A 23,423-nucleotide genomic window follows, 5' to 3' on the forward strand; every position below is an offset into this window, starting at 1 on the left:
ACCCCTGACCTTTTAACTACTTCATTGATTACAGGTTAACGAGGGAGACGCCTTCAGAGTTAATTGCAGCCCTTAGAGTCCATTGTCCAATTACTTTTGGTCCCTTGAAAAAGAGGACGCTATGCATTACAGAGCTATGATTCCTAAACCCTTTCTCCGATTTGGATGTGGAAACTATCATATTGCAGCTGGGAGTGTGCACTTTCAGCCCATATTATATATAATTGTATTTCTGAACATGTTTTACTCGGACTCCCATGACAGCACGACAGAGAGAGGGGATCCGCCCATTAGGAACAGGAAACCTACAGATACAAAAGGGCGGTACCTCTCCCTTGTCTCAGTTTGGTTTCCTGTTCCTGAGGGGACGGGTTCCTACAGAGAATGGAAGCCCAGGCCGGCCGGCCGATTACGGTAGCGGGGGGGGGTCTCCTACCTCGGCCGGTGCGGAGATCCCTGGAGACGCCACGGTGGTCCTGGATGGATTGCACGCGGTGGCGTTCGCAGCAGGGAGCGGAGTCCGGAGGATTTCCTGCATCCAGGAGAGTCAGCGCAGGTAAGATCCTGGGCGGAAAAATCTGGAGTATCAATCGACCAGATATGTAAGGCGGCCACATGGTCATCCCCGTCCACCTTCTTTAAGTTAAGCACTATAGGTTGGATTTGGGAGCTTCCTCTGATCTCACATTCGGGTTAAGGGTGCTACAGGCCATAGTCCCTCCCTAAGGTACCTTACATCTCTGTAATTCTCTCTGTCGTGCTGTCATGGGAGTCCGAGTAAAGCATTAAGCTACTTACTGGTAGCGGCGTTTCTCGGAGGCCCATGACAGCACCCTTAGTTCCCTCCCTATTCACGTGGGGGTTGCACTTCCTATAGATATATATATCTCACACATGATACCAGTTCCAAATATATAGTTGGGAATCTGTATATAATCTGTATATAATTTTGTATATAGTGTATATTTTTTGTGCCACTAACCGCGGTAGTCCTCTCAAGACTCTGAAATACAAACTGAGACAAGGGAGAGGTACCGCCCTTTTGTATCTGTAGGTTTCCTGTTCCTAATGGGCGGATCCCCTCTCTCTGTCGTGCTGTCATGGGCCTCCGAGAAACGCCGCTACCAGTAAGTAGCTTAATGCTTTTGTAAACAGCTAAAATAACAAAACTTGTGTCACTGTCCAAATATTTCTGGCCCTAACTGTAAATCTGATAAACAGCATACAAAATGTATGTCAATAATCTAATAAAGGCTTAAAGTTTACTAATCCTATAAATTAGAGCTGCTAAATCTATGCATAAAATCATGCATGTTATACACAAGATTACCTAAAGTGCCTAGTGCTTACACATTAATGTGTTCAAATAAATTGTATAAGGTGCATAGTGTGCAAATAAAGTGGTCCCTGGGATTACATTTGCCGTAATCTACTCTATTGTGTATTTGGTGGTTGTAGTCTGCTTTGACACACTTTATTTGCACGCTATGCACCTTATGCAATGCATTTAAACACATTAATGTGTAAGCACTAGGCACTTTAGGTAATCTTGTGTATAACATGCATGATTTTATGCATAGGTTTAGCAGCTCTAATTTATAGGATTAGTAAACTTTAAGCCTTTATTAGATTATTGACATACATTTTGTATGCTGTTTATCAGATTTATATAAGAGACATTTAGTCTTTAGGAGCATTTACATCCCTATCATATATGTAGGTCACTCTTGTAGTGAAAGGCTTGTGTAGCTTTCTGGGTACATATTAAGGAATTGATATGTGCCTCTGGTAGGCAGTATTTTTGTAATTGTGTTTCTAATATTTTACTTGAATTTTAGAATTTTGTATTTAATTACATTTTGGCTTATTCTTCCCTATTTTGTTTTGGGTTATTATATAATAATTGGGTACAGTAGTACAATGAAGGATGTGCTGTAAATGTTTTCGTAATCATTTGGGAAAGTTCTGAAATGTCCTATAAATGTCTGCTTTGTTCTTGATCTAAGGATCTCGGCTTTTAGTTAAGATGAATCTGCTGCACTTTATGTACATGCTCAGTAGTGACCAGTACTGTGGAGTTGTAGATGAGATGAATCTGTGCTGGACTTTATGTACATGCTCAGTAGTGACCAGTGCTGTGGGGTCGTAGATGAGATGAATCTGTGCTGCACTTTATGTACATTCTCAGTAGTGACCAGTGCTGTGGAGTCGTAGATGAGATGAATCTGTGCTGCACTTTATGTATATGCTCAGTAGTGACCAGTGCTGTGGAGTTGTAGATGAGATGAATCTGTGCTGCACTTTATGAACATGCTCAGTAGTGACCAGTGCTGTGGAGTCGTAGATGAGATGAATCTGTGCTGCACTTTATGTATATGCTCAGTAGTGACCAGTGCTGTGGAGTTGTAGATGAGATGAATCTGTGCTGCACTTTATGTACATGCTCAGTAGTGACCAGTGCTGTGGAGTCGTAGATGAGATGAATCTGTGCTGCGCTTTATGTACATGCTCAGTAGTGAGACGGTGCTGTGGAGTCGTAGATGAGATGAATCTGTGCTGGGCTTTATGTACATGCTCAGTAGTGACCAGTGCTGTGGAGTCATAGCTGAGATGAATCTGTGCTGGGCTTTATGTACATGCTCAGTAGTGAGGCGGTGCTGTGGAGTTGTAAATGAGATGAATCTGTGCTGCACTTTATGTACATGCTCAGTAGTGACCAGTGCTGTGGAGTCGTAGATGAGATGAATCTGTGCTGCACTTTATGTACATTCTCAGTAGTGACCAGTGCTGTGGAGTCGTAGAAGAGATGAATCTGTGCTGCACTTTATGTACATACTCAGTAGTGACCAGTGCTGTGGAGTCGTAGAGGAGATGAATCTGCTGTACTTTATGTACAGTCTCAGTAGTGACCAGTGCTGTGGAGTTGTAGATGAGATAAATCTGTGCTGCTCTTTATGTACATGCTCAGTAGTGACCAGTGCTGTGGGGTCGTAGATGAGATGAACCTGTGCTGCACTTTATGTACATGCTCAGTAGTGACCAGTGCTGTGGAGTTGTAGATGAGATGAATCTGTGCTGCACTTTATGTACATGCTCAGTAGTGACCAGTGTTGTGGAATCGTAGATGAGATGAATCTGTGCTGCACTTTATGTACATGCTCAGTAGTGACCAGTGCTGTGGGGTCGTAGATGAGATGAACCTGTGCTGCACTTTATGTACATGCTCAGTAGTGACCAGTGCTGTGGAGTTGTAGATGAGATGAATCTGTGCTGCACTTTATGTACATGCTCAGTAGTGACCAGTGCTGTGGAGTCGTAGATGAGATGAATCTGTGCTGCACTTTATGTACATGCTCAGTAGTGACCAGTGCTGTGGGGTCGTAGATGAGATGAACCTGTGCTGCACTTTATGTACATGCTCAGTAGTGACCAGTACTGTGGAGTCGTAGATGAGATGAATCTGTGCTGCACTTTATGTACATGCTCAGTAGTGACCAGTGCTGTGGAGTCGTAGATGAGATGAATCTGTGCTGCACTTTATGTACATGCTCAGTAGTGACCAGTGCTGTGGAGTCTTAGATGAGATGAATCTGTGAGCAGTGACGGGAGCAGTGATGTCAGCACTGCAGACCATAACTGATACCGGGAGCAGTGACGTCATTGCTGCAGATCATAACGGATTCTGGGAGCGGTGACATCAGCACTGCAGATCATAACGGATACCGGGAGCAGTGGCAGAGCTCAACTCTGGACCTGGGTAAGGGTTAAGAGATGAGTGTTTTGGGTTTTTGTTTTGTTTTGTTTTTTAAGCAAACTGCACCTGGGGACTGGAATTTCTTGAAACTAGAAAACCCCTTTAATAATCTTGCTGTTTTCTACTTTGTAATCAAATGGTGTATTACTCTTTATGAGTTAGTCCTTTACAGATTTATGAGTTATATGTCGATGTGAATACTTTTCTGCCCAATGATGACAAAAGTATTCTCTGAGTGATACCTTTATTGGCTAACCAGAAAATAATATGTTTGCAATATGTTAGGTATCACTCTTAGAATACTTCTGTCATCATTGGGCAGAAAAGTATTCACATCGATTTTTCTGGCTAACATGGTACCACAATACAATTTGTTATTGTACATCATGAGTTATATGTAAATTCTCTCTTCAAGGCAGCTGGATCTCGTGAAGAAAAGGTGAAGAGTAGACAAGCTGAGATGATGGCACATGGTTTGCCAAAGCTGAAGCCCATTCCTGGTGTAATGCATGTCTTGGTGGTTGCTTCTGGCAAAGGAGGTGTGGGCAAATCAACCACTGCAGGTATGATAGACACATCTCTATTACCGTGTATCCATGTAGTGAAAAGCAGTCTGAGAACGACATTTGGCTGTACATTTCACTTGCAGCGACTGTTTCTGGGAAAATGTAGTGCTTCATGGTGTCCATGCAGTACATTGAAGGGCAGGTTTTCCCGGAGCCTCCTAGTGACCAGCAGCTGATCATTGACGGTCAAGTGTCTGAACCCCACCTGTCAGATATTAATGATAAATCCTAAGGTTTGGTCATTAGTATCAAATTTCTTGACAACCCCTTGAATTTTTTATTGCCAAAAGTAAGACTGTGTCCCCTCTAACCTAAACTGGGTTTCTATCCCATTTCTTTTTATATACAGTAAAAAATTATATTGTACTTGTTGGCCTGCTAATATTATTTTTCTGCTCAGCCAATAAAAGTATAACTCCTAAAGTGCTTTTGCCTTTTTTGTGCATAAAAGTTATCCAACTTTTTTACAATTAATAACCTAAGGAAAGAAGGAACTTTGAGCTCCGAGTGTGCGTGCAGCCAAAGGAATGCCAAGAAGCCTTCTTCTTTTGACCTTCCACAGTGCGGAACTTTTTACACGCACGCACGCACACACACACCGTAGCACGAAATTGGCTGAGCATGGTTTATTACTTTGAGGATGAGCCACATGCACACACCTCTGCCAGGGCCTAATCTCCTGAAGGACCAATTGACCACAGCATCTGGCGACCCCATAAATATGAGATCAATACTGCTGAAATATGACAACTTTTCACCTTTTTAAAATGTAATTGTAGATCTCTATGTATGTTCGTGTAATGTATCTAATATGTCTTTTTCTGCTGCCATTTTCCTTCCAACAGTCAACTTGGCGCTGGGAATTGCAGCAAGTGATCATGTAAGTAATATCCAACATAAAGTATAGAGGGTCTGCACATTCATTGACAGCTGTGATGGGGTCCGAAAATGCTTCAAGGCCGCTGAAGAAATTTTGAGGCTTGTGAGGATTACCTATGTAAAAAAGAGAAGGAAAGAACTACATAATAATGTGCACACTAGAAATATTTAGAAAAACATGTCAATATTTATTAGAGAACAACATGAACACACTACTGCACCAAAGATCAATACATTAGGATTTCAAAGAGGATTGCACTTAAAGGGATGAGTCCAAAGCGTCGGCCCGACGTACGTTGTGCATATTCGGCACAACGTGGTCAGCGGATGCAGTTTTTCAATGCATCCACTGCCCATTCTAAGTTCCGGGGAGGAGGGTGCGGAGTTCCGGCTGTGCATGCGCGGTAGGAAATGGCGGACGCGAACGTTTTTTTTCGTGCCGACGGCCCGCCAAAACACAACGCATCCAGTGCATGGCGGACGCGACGTATGGCCATACGTCGCGTCCATCGGCAATACAAGTCTATGGGAAAAAACGCATCCTGCGGGCACATTTTCAGGATGCATTTTTTTGCCCAAAACGACGCATTGCGACCGAGGCCGCATGACGCAAGTGTGAAAGAGGCCTAATCCAAGCCTTTTAGAGATAATTTCATCTTCAACTTGCTTAACTCTTCACAACAACAGTAATTTTGACAAGGGTGCCCAAACTTTTACATGCCACTGTAATCTTCTTTATTGATGCCATCTATTTTTCATTTTTTCTTTTTTTTTTTTTTTTTTTTTTAAACTTCCACATTAAAGAAATAAATCAATGTGTATTCCTTTCCAATGTGAGCCACAGCAGGTTGTGACAATCATTCAGGTGGGAGCTGAATTTACACAGAACATTTTCAGTTCCCACCCAAAACATATGCCATATATACTCAAGTATAAGCCAAGATTTTCAGCCCAAAAAAAATGGGCTGAAAGTGCCCCTCTCGGCTTATTCTCGAGTCATGGGGGGCGGTCGGTGGGTGAGGGGGAGCGACGACGGTCACATACTCACCTGCTCCTGACGCGGTCCCTGCGTGTCCCATGGTCTCCAGCACCGACACCTTCTTCCTCTGTTCAGCGGTCACTGGTACCGCTCATTAAAGTAATGAATATGGACTCCACTCCCATAGGGGTGGAGCCGCATATTCATTACTGTAATGAGCGGTACCATGTGACCACTGACAGATGAAGAAGAGGCGGCTCACGGAGACCATCTGTCCAGGAGAAGCTGCCAGGGACCGCGCCAGAGCAGGTGAGTATGTCATATTCACCGTTCCGCCGCCGCGCCGTCTTCCGCGTCCTCTGCTGTGACTGTTCAGGTCAGAGGGCACGATGACGTATTAGTGTGCGCCGCCCTCTGCCTGAACAGTCACTGCGGAGAGACGGGACGCTGAGGACCAGCGACGAGAGGTGAGTATGTCATTTTTATTTTTCTTTTATTGCAGCAGCAGCATTACATGTGGCACATTGTTACATGGAGCATCTTATGGGGCCATAAAGAACTGTATGGAGCATTATAGGTGGCACATTGTTATATGGAGCATCTTATGGGGCCATAAAGAACTGTATGGAGCATTATAGGTGGCACATTGTTATATGGAGCATCTTATGGGGCCATAAAGAACTGTATGGAGCATTATAGGTGGCACATTGTTATATGGAGCATCTTATGGGGCCATAATGAACTGTATGGAGCATTATAGGTGGCACATTGTTATATGGAGCATCTTATGGGGCCATAATGAACTGTATGGAGCATTATATGTGGCACATTGTTATATGGAGCATCTTATTGGGCCATAATGAACTGCATTACAGTCTATGGGGCATAATAGTCTATGGAGTATCTTATGGGGCCATAATCCACATTTGTGCAGCATTATATGGAGCATGTTTTAATATGGAGCATCTTATGGGGCCATAATGAACTGTATGGAGCATTATATGGGGCTCCTGATTCAATATGGATATTCAAAAACACAACCTACTGATATCTCAATTAATTTTACTTTTATTGGTATCTATTTTTATTTTTGACATTTACCGGCAGCTGCTGCATTTTCCACCCTAGGCTTATACTCGAGTCATTAAGTTTTCTCAGTTTTTTGTTGCAAAATTAGGGGTCTCTGCTTATACTTGGGTCGGCTTATACTCGAGTATATACGGTAAATATTATCCAGATATCTGACTAGACCAGCTGACGATCCCCAGAAAGAGACGCAGAACCCCTTACATGTTTTCTTAAGAATCATTCATGGTTAATACTTAATTACATGAGTGTTGTATAAATCTTGAGAACCATTGTGTCTACAAATCCAGGTAAAATCAGTGGGTCTACTGGATGCCGATGTGTATGGACCATCTATCCCCCGAATGATGAATCTGAAGGGAAATCCAGAGGTGTCAGACAGTAGGTGATGTCTTTTAACCAGTTTCTACCATTTATTTTATATGCACAGCTCTGTTTTAGAGCAGGGATTGTTTCACATTGACTGTTCCAAGGATGTCAACCTGGAAACCAAGAAGGTTACATGCCAGGTCTATAGTGGGTACCGTCACTGTCATTATGCTGGCATTTCATTCGGCAGCACAGTGGACAATTCAGCTGACCATCTACTGTATTTAGAGGGGTACACGGCTTAGGAACAATGAGAAACATTGGACTATTAATCAGTAGAAAACATCTCTCAATAATGGGGAGGATTTAACTTTTATTTAGGCTTTTATGACAGTTTTCTGGCATCAAAAAGTCATACATTTGGTCATGTTTTTGTGGAATAATTTTTGGTTCTTTGGAGTCCAGTTCATCAAATCTTTTACGAGTAAAAGCTTTGAAAAGTCAGAGAATGTTGGCTCAACACAAGGCTGCACGAAAATGTAGCAAAGTGTGCAGAGTTGGGGTGGAACAAGGACGTAGCAATCACCACTAGTCAAATTCATGACCAGCTGCAGCGTTCCTTATGCCTCCAGTCTTACTCCAGTCGGTGACTGGAGTAAGATATGTGGCGAAGGGCAACCCACCCTGCGTTCAATTAAGAGGCATCCGCTTCCTAATAAATACGGAGCATCATGATGAATCGAGATCAGTCATGGTGAATCGAGATCTTTGTAATTTTACCATCTTGCAACTTTTTGAATGTGGGTGTGACAATGGTTGTGGTTAGCATTGCAGATGAAAAATTAAAGAGTAGTTGCGTTTCTGACTTCAGTAGGGGTTGTTAAGCCTTTCTAAACATCTTAAGACAGAAGTGTTATATTTAAAGATGCACCAAATATAGCAAACCTTGTGCAGCGTCGAGCAATACTGACTTCAAACATTCCCATCTTTGTTTCCTTATTACAGAGAATTTGATGATTCCTCTCGTCAACTATGGAATTCAGTGGTAAGGCTGAAAAATGATGATTGACTTCGAGGCACAATGGGTTAAAGCCAGTCTGTCATCAACATACTTTTTACTTTATCATTTAACCCAACAAAAGGATAAAATATTGCTCAAATTGGTAGTCAAGTCCAATTTATATGACTTTTTTTAATGGTACAGATACCATGATTTTTCATGGCAAGGATTTTGGTGCGGCTTCTGCTCCGAAATAAAAAAAAAAAATTATGCGTAAGACCCTTCCCTCCCAATCCAATTGTTTTTTGTAACTTTTTTTGTGTCTACGTCGCTGTATGAAGGCTTGTTTTTGGCGTGAGGAGTTGTTCTTTTGAATAGCTTCATTCACTTTACCATATAATTTATTGAATAAGAGGTAAAAAAAGAAACAATGCAGTGAAACAATTGTACCATTGTCAGCTCCCTCCATATGCGGTCACCACCACAGTGATGATCCAATGTTATTTCATGTTAACTCATGTATTAATGCATTTATTCCCTTATCACATGATAGGTAATCATTTGCTCATTGCCAGTTGTTCCACCACTAGGCTCCTGCGAATGTGGCTTCTGAGTTCTCCATTTAAATGGTGGTGGTCCCGCATAGTTCAATTGTCTATACAACAGTTTTTTTGTTTGTTTTTTTAAGTAAAGCCACTTACTCTACACTTGGAGCAAATATCACAAATGCCACTGTATGGACAAGCTCTTTATTGCCCTTATGTTTGTCTTCCTTGTCCTGACTTCTTCTATAAAAGTAAAAGCCAATTGAACTGGAGAAGAGAGCCACTCACATAACGCTCCCATGTGCAGGGGGGACCCCCTTAATATTGTTCTCGTGAACCAGTAAATGACACTCGTTTAGTTGTGAGTAAGCGTAATGATTCATTGGATCCAATATGCACACAATGTATCACCGCCACACATTGGCGGAACAGATGCCCTCAATATGATGTTGTCAGAAGCAAACACACAAGCGGAGTCAGAGATTTATGACTATATACACATAGACTGACTCATCGGCCTGATGTCTGTTTGTTCAGCTGACGCTTCTGTGTTTTATGCCAGCATGTCCATGGGTTTCCTTGTGGAAGAGACAGCGCCAATAGTATGGAGAGGGCTGATGGTCATGTCTGCTATTGAACGATTACTAAGACAGGTGGGTTAATGAAAATACGTCATCTCTATTGATTGTGATGGATAAAGAGATCTTCTCTAAATTCTGTCTTGTAGTAATGTTTGTTGTTGTCGTCTTTGTGCAGGTCGATTGGGGGGAGTTGGATTACCTGGTTATAGACATGCCACCTGGAACTGGAGATGTGCAGCTGTCGATCTCTCAGAACATCCCGATCTCTGGTATTGGCAGAACACCCCCTATTCTGTACCGTCTGACCTAGAAAAATAAGCCTGTGGTTCGCTTTGTCTTGTGGATCAGTACTGGCATTAGCTATGCCATACATGGCTGCAATACTAATGTGAATAGATCTTTAAAGGGTTGTCCCTTTCTGAAAAGTGTTTCCTATAAAATGCTCAGTAACTAAAAAAAAAATAATATTGAGCTTTACCTACCCTGCCTGGATCCAGTGCTGAGTCTTGTCTGTTGCGTCACTTGTGTCTGGCACAACGTAGAAGCCAATCAGTGAGGTATTATAAATCAAAGTGAATAATTCATATAGAAAGTATCAGTAGTTTCTAGGTGCCTCCTGATGAAGAAGTGCGAAACGCACGTTGGGTGGAGGGATGCACGGCCACGCACAACTATGTAGCTTTATATTATAAGTTATTAGATTGTCACATCGCATAGTATTGTATTGTTTTGGGGGTTTTTTTTAGCTACAAAGCATTTTATAGGAAAAAGTTTTGAAAAAGAGGACATCCACTTTAAGATCTAATCACATTAGTATTGCTGCCATGTATATACAACTGCAGTTAAAGTAAATCCCCTGCAAATTCCAGTTGTTCCTAAAGTTTGTGGGTCGCCGTAGCTTTTCCAGGTGTTCTGACTGCAGCCTAAACATTGGTCACGGTTACAACATGACTTAGTCATTTTATTTACATTTTATCTAAGTATCACTCAGATGGTCTCATTTCGACATGTTAACAAACATCCATTAGCTGAAAGCACTACTTGAGCATTTTTTATTTTTGCTTTTTCAGCGCACTAAGTGGCGCTTTGAATTCAAGTCCGCTGTCTCTGGTCATATAATCACCCACCGGCATCTTCACTGTTTTTCGGCACTTGTGTCTGGCAATTAAAAAAAACCTCTGCAGGGGTTACTGATGGTAACAAAACAATATAAATGATATAAAATATCTATAGTTGCTTCTCACAAAATTAGAATATCATCAAAAAGTAAATTTATTTCAGTTCTTCAATACAAAAAGTGATTTCAATAGCAAGGGTATGTAACAAATTGTCACTACTTTTTGTATTAGCTGCAGCTTAATGGACTGATGCCAATTTAGTACAAAAACTGTTATGGTTGTGCATACATCTTTAAAAATTAACCTTTATTATCTCCATTAAAATGAGACAGCAAATGACAAAAAAACATATAGCCCAAGGGACTATGAACAATAGCTAAAACCACGCACACTGCAATTTGGGTAATAACTATTTTGTCTTTATATTTTATATTATATTCTTCTGTGTAGAGGCTGAATAGTAGACTTTAGTATGTGGAAAAGGGGTCCTTTTTTCCTAACCCATAGCTGTATGTTACCCTATAGGGTTCAGTTTGATTAACATTGCTGAGCATTTCCTGTCGATTCCCGTGGGGAACTATATATGTGGTGGTAGATTTTTTTAATTTCTCCATGGAGCCATATATATGGTTAACTGTTAGAGCGGTAGAGCTCTTGCCTGCACGGAATATCTTTAAGTGCCTAATAGGATGGGGGATTAAATACAGCACTAGTGTTTGTGATCACACTAACAGATTTGGTGCTAACAGATCCTATTAAGTCTGTAGATGTGCACAGGGAGCGGAGATGATGGATGATGTCATCCCGGCCTGTGCGTTCCACGCACCGGAACCTGTTTACAGCTGATAGGGAGCCAGATGTGACTATGCCTGTCACCAGTTTCTGATGCACTCCAAGCACCGGAAGTGTATGGAGGACACCGGAAATGAGACGCGGGGAAATTATAAGCGATGGCAGCGCAGGCTGTCATCACTGTCCAGACAGGCGAAACGCATCAGAGGTGCTGGAAGGAGATATGGGACTCCTTCACCTGACTAAACTCTTGATGATTCCCATCATGATGAAACGCATCGCGAGGAATTGAGAGCATCCATTGTACTGGAACCTCAAACCATAAATAGACGGGCTGAGTATTTACCCACATGAATGGGATCCGTCGGAGGGGGTGCACCCCATAACATGCTGAGAGTGTTCCAATTATATACAGTCTCCTAGGTATTAGGCAAATAGCTGACAAGTCTCCTTTCTAGGTGCTTGTGCACCTTTTTCTACTACACTTTTTCCTTCCACTTAACTTTCCATTAATATGTAATCAATCAATAGGCCTAGTTTGCTGGCACTTCCAAAATTAGTAATTCTACAAACAATGGAAGCATATGCCAATTTTCAAAAGACTAATCATATTTTATTAAACATATAATACAATACACATTAAATTTGGAGATACATGTACAAAAACAACTGCAATCACATTATAGCTATCTAATCAAAAATAATAATATATATGAGTTATAGGTAAATCCCCCAAGATTAACAGATAAGGTGCGCATATTACACAAAGATCGTTTATGATCAGGTTATTCCAAGGAGTGTAAATGGGTAATGGTAATTTAATCAAAAAATTTAATCCGTTAGAAAAAACTGACCATATCATAAGCCAATCTATTTCAAAGTTATGTTTGTTGTTCACATATTAACACTAAGCTACTATATACGTACCATGGTATATGGTGCAAATAAAAATACTAGATACTTGGGCTTATTTCTCGCATGTGGGATCCCGGCCTAAGGGACCTTTGTAAACACTTATGAAACCTTTGCAGGTGTTTTTTGTTAATTACCGTATATACTCGAGTATAAGCCGACCCGAGTATAAGCCGACCCCCCTAATTTTGCCATAAAAAACTGGGAAAACTTATTGACTCGAGTATAAGCCTAGGGTGGAAAATGCAGCAGCTACCGGTGAATTTCAAAAATAAAAATAGATGCTCCATACCGTTCATTATTGCCCCATAGCTGTGCCATATAGTGCTCTGCACCGTTCATTATTTCCCCATAGCTGTGCCATATAGTGCTCTGCACCGTTCATTATTGCCCCATAGCTGTGCCATGTAGTGCTCTGCACCGTTCATTATTGCCCCATAGATGCTCCTTATAAAGCTGTGCCATTGCTGCTGCAATAATTTAAAAAAAAAAAATCCCTACTCGCCTCTCTTGCTTGCAGCTCCTCAGCGTCCCGTCCCGGCGTCTCTCCGCACTGACTGATCAGGCAGAGGGCGGCGCGCACACTATATGCGTCATCGCGCCCTCTGACCTGCACAGTCAGTGCGGAGAGACGCCGGGAAGATGGAGCGGCGCCCGGCGTGTGGAACGTGGACAGGTGAATATCTAATACTTACCTGCTCCCGGCGTCCCGCTCCTTCTCCCGGACAGCTGGTCTTCGGTGCCGCAGCCTCTTCCTCTATCAGCGGTCCCCGGCACCGCTCATTAGAGAAATGAATATGCGGCTCCACCCCTATGGGAGTGGAGTCCATATTCATTTCTCTAATGAGCGGTCCCACGTGACCGCTGAACAAGGGAAGAGCTGTGGCACCCAGAGACCGTGGGACTGCAGGGACAGCGCCAGGATCGCGCGGACTAGGTGAGTATGCCTCAGCGCCCTCACGCGCCGACCCTGCCGCCCACCGTGACTTGAGTATGAGCCGAGAGGGGCACTTTCGGCCCAAAAATTTGGGCTGAAAATCTCGGCTTATACTCGAGTATATACGGTATTCTAATTTACTGAGATAATGACTTTTGGCTTTTCATTGGCTGTAAGCCATAATCATCAACATTAACAGAAATAAACACTTGAAATGTTTGTAATGACTCTACAGTCATGGCCAAAAGTATTGACACCCCTGCAATTCTGTCAGATAATACTCAGTTTCTTCCTGAAAATGTTTGCAAACACAAATTCTTTGGTATTATTATCTTCATTTAATTTGTCTTAAATGAAAAAACACAAAAGAGAATGAAGCAAAAAGCAAAACATTGATCATTTCACACAAAACTCCAAAAATGGGCCAGACAAAAGTATTGGCACCCTCAGCCTAATACTTAATTGCACAACCTTTAGCCAAAATAACTGCGACCAACCGCTTCCGGTAACCATCAGTGAGTTTCTTACAATGCTCTGCTGGAATTTTAGACCATTGTTCTTTGGCAAACTGCTCCAGGTCCCTGATATTTGAAGGGTGCCTTCTCCAAACTGCCATTTTTTTTTTTTTTTTTTTTAATTCGTTTATTAATTGCAGAATAAATCAAATAATACACACATTTGCATTCATGTCCATCATTTACAAATAATCACAATGCATTGTCACTTCAGGAGTATTACAAAGAAATAACAAATGGTGTATGTCAATCATTAACATCCTATAAATCTCCTATTATATAACCTTAACTACATTAACTACTAACAGTACGCCGCCTTAAAAGAGAATTCCGCATAAATTTCACTCTGTAAGTGATGCCCCCAAAACCAAGAACCCTACTTCTTACATAGATATTAAGTTAGTGTAGACTATAAAGTGTGATGAGAGGAGTTCCATCTACCCCATATTTTCTCAAATTTATTTGGACATCCTCTATTCTGATATAATGTTCGTTCATATGGGATAATTGAATTTACCAAATCCAACCAAGCTCTAAGAGTTGGGCAAGAGCCACCCATCCATCGTAACGCCAACACCTTCCGCGCCAAAAAGAGTGTCTCTCGCAGAAAAATCCCAGTGTAATGATCCCAGGATTCAGCATCCCACACTCCAAATAAACAGATCAGAGGCTCAAGTGGAACAGGAATCAACAACAAGGATGACAGTAATGTCATCACCTCTCCCCAATAATGAAAAACAACAGGGCACCTCCAGATCATATGAATGAAATCTGCATCGCTAGAATGACATCTCAAACAATCTGATGAGTGAAGACGGCCCATTTTAAAAAGACGAATCTGGGTCAGATAGGATTGGTATATGATGTACAATTGAATCATCCTATTATTAATTGATGGGGAGACTTTAGTTGGAGATTCCAAAATATCTTCCCATTCTTCCCCTAGTGTATCAGGAAGAAGCCCCTCCCATTTCCTTTTAATAAAGTCTATAGTAGATCAGTCTCCTACGGATAACAGATATGTATATAAAGAGGATATAAGACCCTGAGGACCCTGCGAATTAAGAATTCCTATTAAAGGTAAGGAAGAGATAGCTCGACCCGCACCCCCATTCCGCATGTGAGATTGAAAGGCTGACCTTAACTGTAGATAACGGAAAAATTGGGATCTCGGGATGTTATAAGTATTTTGTAATTGGTCAAAGGACATAAAAACCCCCTGTATATGTATATTGCCCACCGAAAGAACACCATGCGATCTCCAAAAATCCGCGGACGGGTGGTCTAACAATCCCGGGAAATAACTGTTACTGTTACTCCACAGCGGCATTTCCGCCACTATATCTACAAATTTAGTGATTTTTTTAATTTGCCCCCATATTAATCGTGCCAACCGGAGCAGAGGCAGCAAGCGAGGAACACCAACCCTCTCCAGCTCCAAAAATCCCAGTGGACAATCAATTCGGGCAGAATAGAGTAGATGGCTCTCTGGGTTAGGAAGAGGATTAGAATTATTGGGCATCCAGTTATTTATCATCCTAGCCTGCCCGGCAAGATAATATGAGTAAAAGTCTGGCAAAGCCGCCCCGCCCCCCTGCCTCGGTCTCTGTAGAGTAGATAACTTAAGTTTGGGCCTAGCCTTCCCCCATATGAAAGATGTGATTAGGGAGTTTAGGGTCGCAAAGAAGGATTTGGGTATAGGCACAGCGCTGTGTTGAAGGCAGTAGCTCAATTTGGGAAGCAGTATCATTTTAATCAGATTGATGCGACCAGCCACAGAGAGTGGAAGTTTATCCCAAGCAGCAAATTTGGATTTAACCAGATCTAACAGTGGGTAAATATTAAATTGTAAATCAAACTGACTACTTTGAGACATATGAATTCCTAAATATTTAAAATTGGAGACGGTGGGCAACAGCGAGAGAGTTTCAAGACGTGCCATTGGGGTATGAGAAAGAGGCATCAGGGCAGACTTATCCCAGTTTATATAGAGACCAGAGAATCTGCTGAATTTATCTATAATCGTTATTACTTTCGGCAATGTGTCCTCTGTTTGATCCATGAACATCACCATATTGTCAGCATAGAGACCAATGATGTCTGTTCGATCCGCAATACGTATTCCCTTGATATCAATGGAGGACCTCATCCGTATTGCTAAAGCTTCTATCGCCAGGGCAAATAGAGCCGGGGAGAGAGGACATCCCTGACGAGTTCCCCTATGTAAAGAAAAAAGCTCAGAAATAGAGTTATTCACAACCAGACGTGCCTTGGGTTTCGTATATAATGTACCTATCCCTCTCAGAAATTTGTTCCCAAAACCATACTTCTGTAAACATGCAAAGAGGAAGGGCCATTCAAGGGAGTCAAAAGCCTTAGCCGCGTCCAACGATGCTAGTGCCCACTTATTATCTGGTTCTAGAGAGCTATACTGAATGACCGACTGAACCCGCCTAATATTGATGGAAGTACTTTTCCCTGGCATAAAACCAGTCTGGCCTGGGTGTATAAGATCCAATATGATGGTGTTCAGCCTAGTAGCCAGAATTTTAGTAAAAATTTTATAATCTACGTTCAATAGAGATATGGGTCGATACGATCCACAGTCTAAAGGATCCTTCCCCTCTTTCCTGAGCACAACAATATTGGCATCATAAAAGGTTTCAGGCATAGGCTCCCCCTCCCATATTCCCCTGAGTACCTTCAATAGAAGTGGTGCCAATTTCTCTCGGTATTTCTTATATAACTCAATGGGAAACCCATCGGGTCCCGGGGCCTTCCCAGCAGTCATATCCGTTATAGCTTGTTCTACCTCCTCCAGAGTAAACTCAGCATCCATAAAGGCCTGTTGGGATGGGCTCAACGATGGGAGTGTTATATCTGATAAGTAATCTAAGCATTCATAGACGTCAAGACCACTGCTAGATTTATACAATGACTTATAATAATCATGAAAACATTGTAATATCTCATCAGTGGAGGACACCAATGAGCCATCAGGTGCACGAATCTGCAATATTGTGTTGGAGGTGTTATGTTGGCGTACTAAGAAAGCCAGGAGTGTACTGGCCTGATTCCCCAGCTCAAAGTATGACTGACGGGTAAAAAATAATTTACGTTTCGACTTAACGTCTGCATGCTGGGTATACAACCTTTGGGAAGTAAGCCACTCAACCCTATTACCACTAGTCTGACTAGCTATATATGTGGCCTCCGAGTCCTTTAACCGCTGCTCCATCTCATCATCCTCCCTCGTCGTTATCCTTTTAATATAAGAGATTGTAGAGGACAGGCACCCCCTTAAATATGCCTTTAGGGTATCCCAAAATAAACCAAGATTCTGGGATTCCGGATGGGTTAGAACAAAACAATTTAACTGATCGATCGTCCTATCACTAGAATCTATTAATTTCATCCAAAAGGGGTTCAATTTCCAGGATCTGTTATTATTGGATTGCCCATATTTAAGTTTTAGAATAACTGGACTGTGGTCCGAAATCCCCCTGTTGCCATGTTCAATACTATCCACCCATAATGCCAGGCCACTAGATCCAAATATATAATCTATACGAGATAGAGTTCTCCTAGTAGATGAATGGCAAGTGTATCCCTTATCCTCCGAATGACTCACTCTCCATAGATCTAGCCAACCGCTGCCTTCTATAAATAGTGCCAATTGGGTAGGGGTCTGAGGTAAGGACTCCCCGGATGTTGTGTCATCTAATCTCAATCTGTCCATGGAGTTATCCATAATGAGGTTAAAGTCACCCATACAAATAACATTCGCATCTGGATATTTTAAGGAGAAGCCCATTGCCATACGGAGAATTGATATATTAGCAGGAGGAGGGTTATAAATACACAATATGACATATTCACACGAATTAATAAATGCATGTACAAAGACAAAGCGACCCTCAGGATCTCGTCGTGCCTCCCTGGCCTCCCATCTAACCTCCCTGTGTACTAGTAGAGAAACCCCTCTTGAGTAGCTGGTATGGAATGCATGGAGGGACCACTGTACCCACGGCTTCTGTAGACATCTAACTGTATCCCTGGTCAAATGTGTCTCTACTAGTGCTACAACATGGGGGCGATACCTTTTAATCTGCGAAAATACCTTAATTTTCTTCCGAGGAGTTTTAATACCCCGTATATTCCAAGTCATACATACAGTCTCAGACCCCATATTTATATGCAGAGGGAGAAATAATGTACAATATTATTATCCGGGTGAGGTCCAGAGACATCCCACAGAGCAGAGAATTCGTATTGGCGGCGACCATATACATCAAACAATCAAAACTGGTGTATAAAACCAACCCAAACAAAACTTGAACAATGGAGGAGTAAAGTCCCATACTCCTGTGGTCAAATAGAAAAAAGGGGATACCCTCACTGAACCCAGCGTCCGGTATTGTTGACATCTTTTGTACCCATTCATAGAGCTCCGTTTATTTTGCCGTTAGACCAGGAACCCAAATTAGGAGTCTTTCACATTAGACCCCTTAAGAGATCGCAACCATTCAGCTACCTCCGCTGGATCCGTAAAGAATAAAGAGGAGCCCTCATGAACAATGCGGAGTCGGGCTGGATAGAGCATGGAATAGATAATATTCTTATCTCTAAGTTGTTTCTTGATATCCATGAATCGCGCCCGCTGCTTTTGAAGCTCCATGGAGAAATCCGGAAAAATCGATATGGTAGCATTGTTAAATTTGATAGGGCCCTTCTGCCGCGCCAGACGAAGAACAGTATCTCTGTCCCTACAATTAAGGAGACGTGCCAGAAAAGGTCGAGGCGGAGTTCCAGGGGGAGAAGGTCTCGTTGGGACCCTATGGGCCCTCTCCACTGAGAATGTTGAGGAGAATCCGTCCCCCAGGGAGGTCTTAAGCCAGTCTTCCAGAAATTGTTCAGGTTGCTGACCCTCCGAACGCTCCGGCAGACCGATAATACGAATATTATTGCGGCGCAATCTATTTTCCAAATCATCTGCCTTTTGTTTCCAAGCGTTTACGGAGCTAGCAGCTTTTGTCAGTTTAGCCTCCATAGGAGTAATAGTGTCTTCTATGTGGGACACTCTTGTTTCCACCTCCGAAATACGCCCCCTCATAGCCTGCATATCATGTCGTAAACGACCCACCTCAGTATGAACGTCCTCTATTTTTTCCGTAAGAGATGATCTAGTGAGGGATATAGCCTGCATTAATTGCTCGGATGCCTGCTTGAGAGTCAGATCATCTTGTTCTCTCCCTCCTCATTACTATCAGAGGGACGGCCCTTGCGTTGGGTCTGTGCAGGATTATTTCTGAGAGTGCGCATTCCATCAGAGGGATCATCCCTGGCGTATTTCTTTAGCTTATCAGCAGCCCCTGCTCCTTTAGAATGGTGCATGGCAGGCAGTTAAAAGGGCTCCACAAGGTCACAATTGCAGTTGTAGTTTGTTCCTTAATCACGGACCCAGCAAATTTAAGTACCGGACTGTACTCCAAAAGAGCCACCGAACAGGCAGCCAAGGAACCAAGAATTATAAGGCAGTAGCTCAATGTTCACCTGCGCCTCACAATCTTCACAGAGGGGGGAAGGGACAGCAGAGATGGGGGATTAATCCCTCTAATATTATGGTGCTGGCAGATGAAATGTCTATCTGAGAGGGGGGGCGTAGGGCCCAATTTTTCCAGGGCACACACCACACCGCCCCTTTACTGTTCTGTCAGGTTATGTGCTCACCTTTCAAGTAGCACCGCAAGTATGAAGAAAGCGCCGCTTCCCTTACTGTTAGGGCGCGCGCTGTAGTGATGGCCGCTGCCACCTGCAGGTGTCGCCTACCGCCTCGGGGCTTCTGGCTCCTGCCCGCAAGTGTCCCGCAGCGTTCACCGCCAAGGTCCGGCGGCCGCCGATTCAAGGAAGAGGGAGCCCGGCACTAATAGAAGTCGGCGCCACCTTCTGTCTCCCGGAGCGCGCTCACCCAAGATGGCCGCTGCTGCACGTGGAGTCTTCTGACCGTCCCGGTCACCGCAGCTCCCAGCTTCTCAGAGCCCCGCAGCAGCCGACCGGAGGGCTCACCAGGCTCCTGAGGATACGCGGTTCCAGCCCCAATTAATACAGCCCGTTAATACGAGGTCCAAACGGCAGGATAGGCTCAGGATATGTGGAGCTCATACAAGGTGCGTCTTCCTTCTTTGGCTACATAGCCACGCCCCCCAAACTGCCATTTTTAGATCTCTCCACAGGTGTTCTATGGGATTCAGGTCTGGACTCATTGCTGGCCACCTTAGAAGTCTCCAGTGCTTTCTCTCAAACCATTTTATAGTGCTTTTTGAAGTGTGTTTTGGGACATTGTCCTGCTGAAGACCCATGACCTCTGAGGTAGACCCAGCTTTCTCACACTGGGCCCTACATTATGCTGCAAAATTTGTTGGTAGTCTTCAGACTTCATAACGCCATGCGCACGGTCAAGCAGTCCAGTGCCAGAGGCAGCAAAGCAACCCCAAAACATCAGGGAACCTCCGCCATGTTTGACTGTAGAGACCGTGTTCTTTTCTTTGAATGCCTCTTTTTTTTCTCCTGTAAACTCTATGTTGATGCCTTTGCCCAAAAAGCTCTACTTTTGTCTCATCTGACAGAGAACATTCTTCCAAAACGTTTTAGGCTTTTTCAGGTAAGTTTTGGCAAACTCCAGCCTGGCTTTTTTATGTCTCGGGGTAAGAAGTGGGGTCTTCCTGGTCTCCTACCATACAGTCCTTTTTCATTCAGACGCCGACTGATAGTACGGGTTGACACTGTTGTACCCTCGGACTGCAGGGCAGCTTGAACTTGTTTGGATGTTAGTCGAGGTTCTTTATCCAACATCCGCACAATCTTGCGTTGAAATCTTGTCAGTTTTTCTTTTCCGTCCACATCTAGGGAGGTTAGCCACAGTGCCATGGGCTTTAAACTTCTTGATGACACTGCGCACGGTAGACACAGGAACATTCAGGTCTTTGGAGATGGACTTGTAGCCTTGAGATTGCTCATGCTTCCTCACAATTTGGTTTCTCGAGTCCTCAGACAGTTCTTTGGTCTTCTTTCTTTTCTCCATGCTCAATGTGGTACACACAAGGACACAGGACAGAGGTTGAGTCAACTTTAATCCATGTCGACTGGCTGCAAGTGTGATTTAGTTATTGCCAACACCTGTTAGGTGCCACAGGTAAGTTACAGGTGCTGTTAATTACACAAATTAGAGAAGCATCACATGATTTTTCCAACAGTGCCAATACTTTTGTCCACCCTTTTTTATGTTTGATGTGGAATTATATCCAATTTGGCTTTAGGACAATTCTTTTGGTGTTTTTTTATTTAAGACAAATTAAATGAAGATAATACCAAACAATTTGTGTTTGCAATCATTTCCAGGAAGACAATGAGTATTATATGACAGAATTGCAGGGGTGTCAATACTTTTGGCCATGACTGTATATGAGTTTCACTTTTTGTATTGAAGAACTGAAATAAATTAACTTTTTGATGATATTCTAATTTTGTGAGAAGCGCCAGTATGACATGTTATATTATAATCTTTTGCATTTCACTGCCATCTATGTATTCTCATGGATTACTACAGTACATATTGAGTTAAAAAGTTGACTGTCTTCCCCATCCCTGGCCTGTAGTGTTGGTCATTTTATGTTCTCGGCAGGAGGCAGTGAGAGCAGAGTCTAGTTCCAGTCAGTGAGTGGGAGCAGATTAACCAAATGATTCATCTTCCCAGGGGCCGTTATAGTCTCCACTCCTCAGGACATCGCACTGTTGGATGCTCGCAGAGGGGCCGAAATGTTTCAGAAAGTCAACGTTCCTGTAAGTTCCAGCTCTGTTACGCCAAGCATGCTTCTTATCAAGAATGATTGGTTCCAACTGTTATAACATTCATTAGTATTTCTCACATCCATGATTTTCCAACAGCAACTTTAAAGTGAAACCATCAATTTACAAATGAATGTCTCATTATTGAAATGCGTTGTTGATTACAATTCATAGATCATGATGTCAGGCATAAACTGAAATTCTGTCTCAAAGGTGAAAATGTAATCGTCGGCCTTTATCTTAGAAGGAAGCAGATGCAACGTGCAGATCAGCCACCGGGAGGGGGTTGAAGCCCCTCTAAAGTGAAAATTGCATTTACACTTGAAGATAGCTAGAAACTACACCCTAAAGTTTGAATGAAGTTTTCCCTTGAATGGATTATCCGGGACTTTAACTTTGATGGCCTATCCTTAGGAAAGGTCATCGATGTCTGATCAATGGAGGTGCAACAACGCCGATCAACTGTTCCCGATGTCAGCCAGAACTGCTCAGCTATGGAGCCGCACAGCTCCGCCGACTGTATAGTGGCCGCGACCTGGTACTGCATGTCCACCATATTCAGATCAATAGGGGCTGATGTGCAGTACCCAGCCGTGGCCACTATTCTGTCGACGGAGCTGTGCAGCTTCCCAAATGACCAGTTCTGGCGTATCAGATATTGATTAGCTTATCCTAAGGATATGCCATCAGTGTTGAAGTCCCGGACAAGCCCTTTATAAGTATGTGCACACAGAATATATAAGCAGCGGATTTTCTGTCCGAATTTTATGAGCAGATTTCATTGTGAACTAGAATAACATTAATATAAATGAGATTTTAAGAAGGGTCATCAAACCACTTAAAATAAATTGTGACGTGTAAATTGACCTTCCTAATTTATACTACAGTTTCATCCCTCAAAGGGTTAAAGTGGCAGAAAATCTTCATCATTTCCACAACACAGCAATTTTGAAGTATATTTTTCTTTATTCAAATTCTGCAGTGAAGTGTACTACCCTCAATGTAAGCTATATTACTGTAACTAACAATCTTCTTATGTTTTATTCTGTTTGTTAGGTGCTGGGCTTAGTGCAGAACATGAGTGTTTTCCGTTGTCCAAAATGTGACCATAAAACCCATATCTTTGGAGCAGATGGGGCACAGCAGCTTGCTACTGCTATGGGACTTGATATTTTAGGTACAAAGTTTTCATCTGTGATCATCAGTTGCCACCCTCTGCCCATTCATCTTGCTAGGGTGTAGTAATGCAACTGTATGATCAGGTTACACATAGACCTGAATTTCATTATATAAACGTGTCCATGCAGAAGAAAAATGATGTGTTTATTATCTTCCCCATCTGTTAGTTATCAGTATTGTATATTCAGTGTATGCATTATAATACTTACCGGTTGTTGTCTTCTGCCGTTTCCAGCGCTGCTCCATTCACTCTTCTTCACTGTGTGAATGGCTCACATAAAATTTCAGTGTGGACCAGAAGTCAATTGCTCAGTGTAATTCTGTGAGATTCAGAATGAGGATCTTATAGACTTACATTAAGGAACAAAGGAGGAAGAGAGAGCTGTGGTCACATGGTGGTGCGCACTGGAAATGGCAGAAAGCAGT

The 23,423-nt window shown here is 42.7% G+C and overlaps 1 protein-coding gene across 5 annotated transcripts in view; it reads left to right on the forward strand.

Annotated features, from left to right (window-relative positions):
- Positions 1–23,423, forward strand: part of NUBPL (NUBP iron-sulfur cluster assembly factor, mitochondrial) — a 35,101-nt gene that overhangs the window by 2,852 nt on the left and 8,826 nt on the right. The window contains exons 2-9 of one of the 5 annotated variants that reach the window (XM_069730422.1): positions 4,170–4,317; positions 5,166–5,200; positions 7,555–7,645; positions 8,579–8,618; positions 9,681–9,771; positions 9,875–9,968; positions 21,727–21,812; positions 22,875–22,995. In XM_069730422.1, coding sequence (XP_069586523.1) covers positions 4,170–4,317; positions 5,166–5,200; positions 7,555–7,645; positions 8,579–8,618; positions 9,681–9,771; positions 9,875–9,968; positions 21,727–21,812; positions 22,875–22,995 — 706 coding nt within the window. The other 4 variants (XM_069730436.1, XM_069730429.1, XM_069730443.1 and 1 more) reach the window with 4 other exon arrangements.

The sequence above is a fragment of the Ranitomeya imitator genome, chromosome 1 (genome assembly GCF_032444005.1).
Source record: "Ranitomeya imitator isolate aRanImi1 chromosome 1, aRanImi1.pri, whole genome shotgun sequence".
NCBI classification, from domain to species: domain Eukaryota; kingdom Metazoa; phylum Chordata; class Amphibia; order Anura; family Dendrobatidae; genus Ranitomeya; species Ranitomeya imitator.